General features: G+C 57.8%; 4 protein-coding genes across 4 annotated transcripts; 2 read left to right on the top strand and 2 right to left on the bottom strand.

Moving 5' to 3' along the window:
• Positions 1–16: 16 nt before the first annotated feature.
• Positions 17–1,949, bottom strand: CDEST_04096 (Putative mrp/NBP35 ATP-binding protein). The gene is made up of 2 exons (XM_062920255.1): positions 1,541–1,949; positions 17–1,456 (listed from the first exon to the last, which is right to left on the bottom strand). Exons 1-2 carry the CDS (start codon positions 1,571–1,573, stop codon positions 575–577), a joined length of 915 nt encoding a protein of 304 aa, XP_062776306.1. The 5' UTR covers positions 1,574–1,949; the 3' UTR covers positions 17–574.
• A 447-nt stretch (positions 1,950–2,396) lies between these two features.
• Positions 2,397–5,577, top strand: CDEST_04095 (uncharacterized protein). The gene has a single exon (XM_062920254.1). The coding sequence runs from the start codon at positions 2,912–2,914 to the stop codon at positions 5,330–5,332; it is 2,421 nt and encodes an 806-aa protein (XP_062776305.1). The 5' UTR covers positions 2,397–2,911; the 3' UTR covers positions 5,333–5,577.
• A 479-nt stretch (positions 5,578–6,056) lies between these two features.
• CDEST_04094 (Putative cytochrome P450) lies at positions 6,057–7,988 on the top strand. Its single transcript, XM_062920253.1, has 2 exons — positions 6,057–6,592; positions 6,688–7,988. The coding sequence occupies exons 1-2, from the start codon at positions 6,285–6,287 to the stop codon at positions 7,898–7,900; spliced, it is 1,521 nt and encodes a 506-aa protein (XP_062776304.1). The 5' UTR covers positions 6,057–6,284; the 3' UTR covers positions 7,901–7,988.
• Position 7,989: 1 nt separating this feature from the next.
• CDEST_04093 (uncharacterized protein) lies at positions 7,990–11,623 on the bottom strand. The gene is made up of 4 exons (XM_062920252.1): positions 10,499–11,623; positions 9,112–10,336; positions 8,332–9,046; positions 7,990–8,281 (listed from the first exon to the last, which is right to left on the bottom strand). The coding sequence occupies exons 1-3, from the start codon at positions 11,287–11,289 to the stop codon at positions 8,621–8,623; spliced, it is 2,442 nt and encodes an 813-aa protein (XP_062776303.1). The 5' UTR covers positions 11,290–11,623; the 3' UTR covers positions 7,990–8,281; positions 8,332–8,620.
• Positions 11,624–11,641: the final 18 nt, after the last annotated feature.

Here is an 11,641-nt window from a genome sequence, read left to right as displayed (position 1 = left end):
ACTATGAGAACTGACCATGTTGCAGGATTCATTCTCCATTCTAGCTTATCTATGTGTCCACGCAATAAATACATGCGGTGAATTGTGCTTGCGCTGCGGCTTGGGGCGAGATACCTATTGTACCTAGTAGGTAGGTAGGTAGGTACAAGCAGTTCAGGTACCGCCGCGGGGCACTTCAGTGAGTCCGTCAATCTCGAGCCGCCCTCACGTGCCGTGGCAGCGTTCGTCTGCATCGACTGCTGGGCCGTACATCGGTCGCCGTTGAGAGAATAGCGGAGCCAGGCCAAGTGAATCGTCCTGAAGCGAAGCAACATCGCGATGCTTGTTGACCACCGCGTCGCAGGTGCTCCTCTCCAGCACTCTTCAGCACCACTCGTGCGCGCCCAGGACAGTCGAACTCGTGTGCAGCAAGCAACTTAAGGCCATGTGCTGTCGCGATTTCGTATCTTCGTGTCGTTGATGGAATTGTTAGACTACCTTGGATGACGGCCGGTGCCTCCGAAGCTCGTGGGAGTGGCAGGCTGCAGGGGAAAGAGAAAGCATCGGAAGCGCCCGCGTCTAGGTTATCTCCAGCTCATGATTGGGCTTGGCTTTCGACAGTGCTCGTCAACTGCGTCGTGATGTCGTTGAAGATGCGAGACAGCGAGCAGTCCTGGTACTTCTCGACAAGGGTGTCGCCCTTGGACTGACCGTCGCTCCCCGTCTCGGTCTTGCTCATGTCATGCCCATGAACCTGGGTCCCCTGAGGGTACTCTGGTCTCCTGCCGGACTCGACCAGCTCGCCAAACTGGGGGTCGATGGGGACGGTGCCGAGGAAAGGCACGCCAAACTCCTGCGCCATGACGGCTCCGCCGCCGGAGCTGAAGATGTTGGTGCACTCAGAGCAGTGCGGACAGACGAAGCCGCTCATGTTTTCGACGACGCCGAGGACCTTGATACCGGTCTTCACGCAAAAGTTGAGCTCTTTCTTGACGTCCGCCGTCGCCACCGCCTGGGGTGTCGTGACGACGACGGCGCCGGCTACCTGGCCGGGGCGGGCGTCGCGGAGGAGCGTCTCGGCCAGAGAAATGTGCTCGTCGCTGGTGCCCGGGGGCGTGTCGATGAGCAGGTAGTCCGTCTCGTCCCATAGGACGTCCGTGAGGAACTGCCTGACCATGGCCGTCTTCTTGGGTCCACGCCACACGACGGCGTCGCCTCGCCTGGGCAGCAGGAACCCGAGACTCATGGCATGGAACGAACCGATACCCTTTTCCTCGACAGCCTCGTGCACCGGCACAGGAAGCCAGCCCCCGGGCGCCTGCTTCACTTTCTCCGCCTCGATGGACAGCATGCGCGGGATCGAGGGGCCCGTCAGATCGACATCGAGAACGCCCACCGAGTGTCCCGCCAGCGCAAGGGACAGAGCAAGCTGCGTCGTCACCGAGGACTTTCCGACACCACCTTTGCCCGACAAAACCTAGAATGTTTGGTCAGTCAGTTGGCGTTGATGGTCGTGCAAGTGAGAAAAACAAGGGGGGGGTTTGGTGTTGAGGGGTCATACCAGCACAATGTGCTTCACTTTGGAGAGTGACATGGCTGTTTATCTTGTTTTCTTCTTCTTCTTGGTTCTTAGAGAAAAAAAAAGGACGCAGAAGACTTGTTTCAAAATTCTCAATAGAAGATTTGAGGCGAGGCAAAACAAACGCAGACTCCGGGGATCGTCAAGTCAAAGTTGAGGTCGAAGAGCAAGTCAAGTCCGACTCATTTGAAATCAGCGCGGACATGTTCTCCACTCACTCGGCCAGCGCCTCCAGTCCCTCCAGTGTCTCTCGATTCCGTGGTTGGTAAGCACCCTAAAGGTACGGGAATGCGAAACCTTGCCTCTCTTAATCAGATGCTAGTGCTTGCTTGTCTCTTATTCTTCGCAGCGTGCAGATCAACTGGTTTTGATACATTCTAGAAAAATTCTATCCTCTCCTCCCTCACCACCTTTTTTCTCCCTCCGTTTTCCCCCTCCTTGAGCTGCCCCTCCAACACCCTCACTTCTCTCACTCACTCACATGCCGTCATCGGCGAGGGAAAGAAGTGCGGGTCCATCATCTTATCTTATCCTACCATCTCACTTCGGAGGCTCCTTATCCGAAGCCTTATCAGAGGAAGCGTGGCTAAACCTCGGCTACTTCTGCGTAGGTACCCTACTTTACCTAACTTAAGGTACTCTACCTTACCCTTTTAGGTGTTGCTCAGGGCACGACGGACGCTGAAAGCTCTGTTTTCAGAGGCGGGGGTCGCAGCTGCAACCATCCGAGGCCCACTCAACACTGCCAAGCTCCAATTCCAGACATGTAGTGAGTTGAAGTTGACGGAAAGCGAAGCAGCTCCTTGCGTGCACGGACGCTCTCCCGACACGTCCGGAATCTGATATGCGACCCTGGAGCCCCGACGTGCCGACAGTCTGATGTCCCATCATCTCCATTGACCACTGGAACCCGTTCATTCCCCCCTGCTTTTCCATCGTATCTTTTTTTGCCCGTCACGAAGCTTGTTCGACTCTCGAATTCCGAGCCGATACTAGCGCACCCATCCATCCACCCATTGAGACAGCTCCATTCTCGTTCACACTTGTATCTCTGTGTCGTTCCGTCACGGAATCAACTTGGTTCTTTCTTTGTTCTGGCCTAATCTGTTCTGCTCGAACTGCTTTCAATCTCGGCAACGCCCTTCACGATCAATCGAGTCAAGTCGTCGTCCATCATCACCGTCGAGACGACAACGACAACGACAACGACAACGATAACGAAACCATGGCTAACTAGGCATTCGGTCGCACCGATTCTTCTCTCTCTCACTGTCCACCTCGCTCTCGGCTTGCGGACTTCCGCAGGTTTACTCGATTGCATTACATCAACAACATGATTTGTAGTTTCACGCAATGGACGATCCATGGGGCTCCCCGTGGGCAACTACCGACACCACAACTGCGCCGTCTACCAGTCCCTCCAAGGACATCCTCGAACCTCCGCCTCCCGCCTTCCTTTCCACTCCGAACAACCTAAACATACCCTCCAGTCACTCGGCATGGCTTGATGACGATGCCTTCGGCGACTGGGCCTCCCCCGATCCAGGGCAGGCTAGCAACTCTTCGCCCTGGACTTGGGGGAACGAGGCTGCCCCAATCGAGGGCCTGACACCGAGCTACGAGCCCAGACGAAAGAGCAGCACCCCCAAATGGCCCCGAAGCAGATCGCCATCGCCGGGCCGTAGACCGACGTTGACCCCCAACACCGCCTCTCCCAATCAGCCTTCGCCGGATCCATGGGCAAATCATGTTTCGACATACACGAGGGATGAACCCGAGCCTCTGGCACAACTGCCCCAGATACCCGACGTGCCACCACTCGTGCTCGAACCAGCACACGTGGGCTTGGGGTTGTCGAATACTCTCAATGCTTCGGAACAAGGCCTCTTCGCACATGAGCCAATTACCACTCAGTTCACCGAACCGACCCCCGAATCTACACAAGAACAGCTACAATTCAGCGACACGCCAATCTTTGACCGTTTCCCTGCCGTCGACGAGCAGGCTGGCGACGCCGGCCCGTCCTCCGCTTCGGCACCATCCGAGGATGGCGACGACAACGAGGAGGCTCAAGACGCCAGACATGCTGACTCTCCCATAACGTCTATCGAAGAAGACAGTGCGGCTCCCAATATGTCGCAAAGGAAAGTATCAGGCAAGGTTCTTGAGCTCGTTGGGATGTACGACGGAATAGCAAAGCGAACAATAAAAACACCCGAGTTGATAGTAGCACGGCGCAGCACAAGTCGGGAGCTCGAGGCGACCGTGCAGGAGGCTCGGGATCGGGCTACTGAAGTGGACGATTTGCCAGAGACCGAGAAGGCGGCGCCTCCCCGAATCTCGACAGAGTCGGACCCAGACAATTTGCCCAAGAACGGTAACGAAGTGGCGGGACACGTCGACGAGCAGGACAAACCAATACGGCCAGACCACGACCCTTTTGAGACCGACCTTGGCAAACTCGACATACTCTTACCCGATGCCTCGCTAGATGGATCGGAATTACCTGAGGATGTGCCGGACCGGATTATCCACGATAGCTTCACGAGTATTTCTGAGCGCAAGATGTGGTACAGACTTTCCCGGAACGAATCCCTTCGCAAACACAATGCGGGCGACGACGAAAACTACGTCCGCATCAACTGGACAAACTCGACGCTGCGCCAAGATACGTTGAAAACCGTCCGGCGCTGGATAGAAGAAGACTCGTTCGGCGGGCGAGCCTTCCGTAGGGGATCGACGCGAAATGCAGGCGGCGGCAAGAGTTTTGGTTGGGACGCAACCACGGCGGCATCCCCTGTCGATCTCGACAGGGTATTTGGTCGCAAGCAGAAGCTAAAGGCGACGGTCCATAGACCGACACATTCAATAGGCGGTTTACCCTCTTTATCGACAGCTCCCATGGTGCCTAGCTCAGCGGGAAACACGCCACTTTCATCAAGACCGAACGGCACGTGGGAAGGTAATGCAACTTTCGGCTGGAGTAACGAGGCAGACGGCGGCGGCACGAAAGCAGAAACAAAAGGAGAGGCATCGAAGCCTCCGGCCCCCCGAATACCGCTACCCCTCGCGTTCACTGGGTTCGATAATAAGCCCAGATCTCACGCTTCGTTGCCGGCGTTTATGATACCGACGGCGCCGACACCTCCGGTTGTAAACGCGACAACCGTCAAGGAGGAAGAGGCCGACGAGAACGAGGAAGACGACGAGTGGGGAGACATGGTTTCGCCAACGACGGCCGAAGCCACTGATTCTACATCTATTCCAAAGACGAGCTGGGATTCATTCTCGACCAACCCGCTACCCGATGCCACGATGACCCCGTCATCCGACAGCTTCACGGCTAACAACCATGATCCCGATGCACTCGGCGCCGGGAATAACGACAAGCACGATTCCCGCGACAAATCAGGACCGGAGGATATTGGCAGTGTCATCAGCCCCACCCCCGCCTCCACACCTCGTCCTGCAGCAGCAGGCGTACCCCAAAGCCAGGGCGGAACCTCCAGCCCGCCAGCGTCAACATACACTTTCAGGCCAGCGTCCGCGGTGAAGCGACCAGCAAATATCTCCATCGCGGCGACCCTCACGGACCCGCTGGCGCCATTGACTTCTGTTAAAGCCGGCGTATCTGCGGGAGGCCTAGTCGAAACCCCTCTTAGAACGGGCCCCGATACATCGTTCACAGCTCAGCCCCGGAATGGCGCCGAGGAGTTTGCTCTTGTGCAGCATTTTGTGCACAACCTGCCAGACTTGTCATACATGCTACGATGATGGTTTACCTTGGCAGCACGTTGCCGCGACCTAATGTGGTAGAGAAGAAGAGCTCGGAGATTTGGCATCTATGCAAGAGCGTTTTTATCTTGATCATTTTATCATCATCTAGGCATGCTGCATGTAGCGCATCGATTATGTTTTTGGCGTTTCGGAAGCACCTTGGAAAAATCCCGTAAGGGCCACCACCATAGCAGGAGATATGGCATACCGTAAATACATTTAGTGTCTGTACAATAGAGTTGTAGAATCCGTATGTCGTATGTCGTATGTCTTCACACCTCGCAGTGTTTGAGCCCCGTGTCTAGACGCGAAGATGTGCATATGACGTGCGGCCAAGCCGTGCTGGATGGATGCCCGGGCGAGTGAGTCCACTTGGAGGGGCAGCGCCAGCGGCGTCCATTCCGGAAAGGATGGGCATTCCTCGTGCTAAGCGCGTGATTCGCGATCCCGACCATGACTGCCGTACCGACCGTCATTGCCGGACGCAGTACCGGGGGTGCGGGGGTTTCGCGGGGGGTTAAGACAGAAAACGTTGTGTCCCTTGTATCAAGAGGCGTGTTCTCCGACTTTGGGCTTGGTCCTTGGATGGCGTTGGACGGGGGGAAGGGGGGCCGGTCTCCTCGGCCCCGCGAGATCCACCGTAGCGAGTCCAAAGAAAGCTTAATGCGCGTTGTCTCGGTTTGCTATTTCATTTCTGTTCCCTCTCTTCTGAGCCCGCATGAGCAGAGCAGAGGGCAAGCAAGCCTGAAAGTACAAGAGAGCTCCGCCGCCCTGTCTCGAAATTGATTCTCTGACTTCTCAGCTGAGTTTAATCTTCAAGTTTGAGAAACGCCTGCGTCGCCGACTACTCTATGAGAACGGCTTCATCTTCCTCTGTCAGCCCATTTCCTCTCTTGCGGAGCTGCTGTCTTGCTCAACTTTAAGGTGCACCCTACAGAAAATCTCGACAATGGCTGTCGTTGAGCTCCTCGTCTCACCCTGGGCACCGGTCCTGTTGGTGGCAGGCATCGTGGTCTACTACCTCTATCCTTACTTTGTCACGTTCGCCCAGATCCGCGACATACCGGCCCCCTTCCCGGCGCAATTCACCAACTTGTGGCTGCTCTCTGTTGTTCGGCGCGGCAACAGATACCTCACGGTCGACGAAGTCCACAAGAAGCTGGGCCCCGTCGTCCGAATTCAGCCAAACCATGTGAGCATTGCCGACGACGACGCCATTCAGACCATCTACGGTCACGGCAACGGCTTTCTGAAAGCGTGAGTTTTCAAGTCCATCCCGTATTACTGGCATTCTCCGTCCATTGATTGCATCCATCATGAGTCTAACCCAATGGTCTGATCCCCCGCACCAGCAACTTTTACGATGCCTTTGTCTCCATTCGTCGCGGTCTCTTCAACACCAGGGACCGCCATGAACACACGCGCAAGCGCAAGATGGTCTCGCACACCTTTTCCGCCAAGTCCATCAGCCAGTTCGAGCCGTACATGCACGGCAACCTGGTGCTCTTTGTCAAGAAGTGGGACGAGCTCGTCAGGAACAACCCGGCCGGCGCCACCATTGACTGCCTGAAGTGGTTCAACTACCTGGCGTTCGACATCATCGGCGATCTCGCCTTCGGAGCGCCCTTTGGCATGCTCGAGTCCGGTGCCGACATCGCCGAGGTGCGCGAGTCGCCCACCAGCCCGCCCATCTACGCGCCCGCCATCGAGATCCTGAACAGGAGAGGCGAGGTCTCGGCGACGTTGGGGATCCTGCCCGAGCTGAAGCCATGGGCAAAGTACCTCCCGGACCCCTTCTTCAGCCAGGGCCTGGAGGCCGTGCAGAACCTCGCGGGCATCGCCATCGCCCGCGTCAAGGCCAGGCTGGACAACCCGCCCGACGTTGACCGTCTGGACCTGCTGGCGCGTCTGATGGAGGGGCGTGACGAGAAGGGGGAGCCGCTTTGCCGGGAAGAGCTCACGGCCGAGGCGCTGACCCAGTTGATCGCCGGGAGCGACACGACGTCCAACTCGTCCTGCGCGCTGCTGTACCACGCGGCGCGAACCCCCGGCGTGCTCGAGAAGCTGCAAAGGGAGCTCGACGACGCCATCCCCGCCACCTGCGAGGTGCCGACCTACGACATGGTCAAGGACCTGCCCTACCTCGCCATGGTCATCAACGAGGCCCTCCGCCACCACTCCACCTCGGGCATCGGCCTCCCGCGCGAGATCCCGGCCGACTCGCCCGGCGTGACGATCCGCGGCCACTACTTCCCGCCCGGCACGGTCCTCAGCGTGCCGTCGTACACGATACACCACTCCAAGGAGATCTGGGGCCCGGACGCCGACGACTTCCGCCCGGAGAGGTGGGAGTCGCCGACGGCGAGGCAGAAGAACGCCTTCATCCCCTTCAGCACGGGGCCGAGGGCCTGCGTGGGGAGGAACGTGGCCGAGATGGAGATGAAGCTGATCGTGGCGACGTGGGCGAGGAGGTACCGCGTCGAGCTGCGGCAGGATTACATGGAGACGAGCGAAGGCTTCCTGAGGAAGCCCCTGGGATTGGATATCGACATCAAGAGACGGTAGTGGGTTGGTTGGTCCCGGTTGTGCAGCGGTCAATGTGTAAACCTGCAGAGTAGTAGCGCCTGGTGGATAACTTTTTTTTTTTTTTTTTGGATATATCTTCATTGTGGAGAGGTATATGGCGTTTCTAGATGATCCCGACAAGCCTTGACGTTGCAAGGGATTGGCCTCATATATAAACTCCTAGAATGTACATCTGTGGATGAATGACGATGTGGTGAATACCAGATCTATCTTTTTAGCTGGCCCATCTACCTAGTAGCATATATATAGCCAGAGGCGACTAAACACTAGGTCCCCCAAAGTTGGAGATTTCCTTGTTGGCCGCTTTCCAATAGTGTGACGGGAAAAGTTCTTCGTCCGTAAATGCTTTTCCTGGACCATCTGGATAACGGTTAGCGTTCATTCGCCCTACGATCTGCAAAGGTACTGACGTCTACGTGGTCCAGCTACCAAGCCTACGAATCGTCCGTGGCTTGGTCGATGGGATGGTAGCCAAGCTCTTCCTCGCGTTGCCAACAGACAGCACTGAGGTCAACGAGCAAAGGCTCATAAAGTTTCGGTTGTCCCTTATGGTAGGGAAAGAATTTCGGGGTACTCGCTCGTAAAGCGGTAAAAAAAAAAAAAAAAGGGTCGCTCGCCCCCGCCAGAAGCGATAATAACATGTGTGCTAATGGCCCTGACCTTATACGCGGGGTCGTGTAACACGTTTGTTACGAGGGATCAAAACTCGCCCTGGAAGTCTCCCTGTGCCCACTCGTTGGAGAACCATGCTAGAGAGTCCAGGCCCATGGGCTCCATGTTGAAGTCCAGGCTGTCGAGTGCGCCCTCGAAGGCGTTGTTGACTTCGAGCGAGCCAAGCGCGGTGGGCTGTTGCGGGGGTGCGGGAACCTGCTCGACCGGCTTCTCGGCCTCGGGCATCTGTATGTCTTCCCACGCGCCGATGCCGAACGGTCGGTTCGTGAGCTCGTCGGCGGCGGGCGCACCGCTGTCGGGATCTTCGACCAACTGCACCTGTTTCGCGCGGCTGAGGCGGATACGCTTGGCCCCGTTGCCGTTCCTCTCGTCCTGCGGCTCCTCGCTGAGCAACCGGCTCGGGGTGGCCTGTATCGACAGCCCGTGATCCATGAGCCTCTGCAAGTCGGCTTGCTAAAGTAGAATTGGTTTGTTAGTGGATGAATAAGTCGCCTGAGCTATGCGGTGACGCTACTTACGATCGAGACTGCTGCCGTTCCAGAACAGCATCCCTTGGTCACGTCGAGGCAGACGGTGGCCTTCTTGCGGAGGATGTCCGGTGTGAGACCGTACTCTTCCGCGTTGAGGTGGTAGATGTAATACAGCATCCGGATGCACTGGTAGGCGCAGACGGGCATGTCCAAGTCCGCAACGGGGTAGTGGTCCAGTTGCTTGATGGAGGTGAACATGTTTGACATTTCCATGGCGTGTTGGAAGCATTGCCGTTGGCATCCGGCGATGAACTCGGGCCCCAGCCGTTCCGCGGCCGACCGAGACACGGAATCGCGGAGACCAACCAGGCCTATCCTGAAGAGGTCACAATTGCACTGCCGCCACCAGACGTGGATCATGATGAAGACGCAGAGGCGGGGCGAGTACGCCCTCAGCCGTAGGCTGTTGTCGGACCAGCGGAACGACACGGGCAACCGCTCGGCGAAGTCGGAGAGCTCCTCGGCGAAGGACTGCAGCTGCTCCTTGAGCCGCCCGAGATCCTCGTGAGAACAATTGGAGGCCCTCTTGGCGAACTTGAGGATTCTGCCACGGAGCCAGAGGATGCGCACGTGAAGTGCCAGACTGCCGATGTCGTCGTTCTCAGACTCATCCGGGCCTGGGACCAGCGGTCGCAACGACGGCGGGGCAAGGTCGAACTCGAAGTCTCTCTCGTTGCACGGGAGCGAAATGTGAATGGTCTCGGGCGTCCACAGGGTGAGGTCCCGATACCCGCCGGCCATGCCTTGGTCGATCATGAACAGCGCCCACATGAGGCGTCGTCTCGACTCCTGGGCGAGGAAGCAGAGGTCCGGGTTCTCGTAGTTGAGCCGGAGGGCCGTGGCGAATCGCGCCGCGGTGGCGGCGAGCATGAAAGCGCTCGAGAAACGACGGGTCAAGATGCGGTACTTGATGATGAGGGCGAGGGTCTGGACCTTGATGGTGGAGGCGTTCTCGAGGCTCTTGAGGATCAGGGACTCGGACTCGTCGACGCACTTCTCGCCGTAATCACTCGTGCCCGGGCCCAAGTCGGTCAGCAGGCTGGTGATGCCGATGAGGGCGAGCAGCAGCGGACGGTCCAGGCCGCCGACGTGATGCCTCTGCATGAGGGAAGCTCGGTGGAGAAAGGATAGCATGGGGATGTGGTGAACATGGCGGAAGAAATTGTCCAGAGCCCGGCTGATGAGAGACTCGAACTGGGGATCAGGGGCGGACCTGTTTATAAAAAAAAAATCAGTAATTGATGAGGATGAGTTGACGACAGTGAGCGAGGACGGAAGTGAGTGAAAATGTGAGTGAGTGGGTGAGAATGAGTGAGAATGAGTAAGAGAAAGTGAGTGAGTGTGTGAGTGGAAGTCAGAGTGAGAGTAAGCGTACAGATCACGATTGAACGTGCTCGGTGTGTTGGAGGCGACGGCATCCGCGCCGACAGCGTCGGAATCATGGGCCGCATCATCCCTCGATAGTGAGCGACGGGCTTGGTGGTCGCGACTGGTGGCAGCAGCCGAGGTCGACGAGGTCGGCGATCTCACAGCGTGATCGCTGCGGCTGGCGGGAGGGTTGATGCTCAGCCTAGTCCGCTTGGAGACCCGGTAGACGCACTCGATGCCCTGAGCGCGACAGCGATCACAGGCCGGGGTGTGGCCGCTACACCGAGCCTTCCGGGAATGGCAGCTCTGGCAGGCCTGGCGGACGCGGCGTCTCGGCAGGGGAAAGGCCGGGGCGGCGGCGAGGCCGTTGGCTTCGGAGGTCGGGTCCTCGTAGGTGCATGAGAAGCCGAGGCGTTCGCAGTTGCTGCAGATGTCGCGGCGGCCGTCGCAGCGGACCTTACGAGCGCGGCAGGTGACGCATGTGGTTGCCGAGGACCGCTTGGTCGGTTTCGGAGATACGGACGACGAGGCTGCCGGGGCTGCGGCTCCCGAGGCTGAGGAGGCTGTCACGGTGGTAGCTGCGGCGGCGGCTGCCAGGTCTACGGTTGTACTCGGGTTTGAGGTTGTGGTGGTGGTGGTGGTGGTAGAGGCGGCGACGGCGGCGGCAGTCGGTGGTCTGTCGGGTCGGAGATGACGTCCAAGGTTGTCGTTGTTATTGTTGCCGTTGCGGCTGTTGCTGGTATTGTTGATGTTGTTGTTGTTGTTGTTGTTGCTGCTGCTACCGTACAAGTCTGCCATTCTCCCGAATTACCTTAATAGGGTCGCGCCCTCGTTCTGCTCACCGGGAATCGGCGGGCATGTACAATAGACATGGAGAGAGAGAGAGAGAAGGAGAGGGACGAGGCTCAGAGTCTAGGGCTCACGAATTGCCCATTCCGGAGAGGAATCGGCGTGGGTCTTTGTCGTGCGTGTCGTGTTGGGGACTTTGGGAGAAATCCGGGGGAGCAGAACAGAAACACTGTGCTTGTTACAGTATGTACTTGTTGGACGCCGAAACGAAACAGAGCAGCAGCAGCAGAGAGACGAGGGAAACGGTGCGAGTGTGTGCGATGGAGAAGGGGGGGGGGGGGGGGGGGGGGGATGATGGAAG

The sequence above is a fragment of the Colletotrichum destructivum genome, chromosome 3 (assembly GCF_034447905.1).
Source record: "Colletotrichum destructivum chromosome 3, complete sequence".
In the NCBI taxonomy this organism is placed as follows: Eukaryota; Fungi; Ascomycota; class Sordariomycetes; order Glomerellales; family Glomerellaceae; genus Colletotrichum; species Colletotrichum destructivum.
This window is presented reverse-complemented; position numbering and strand designations above follow the sequence as displayed.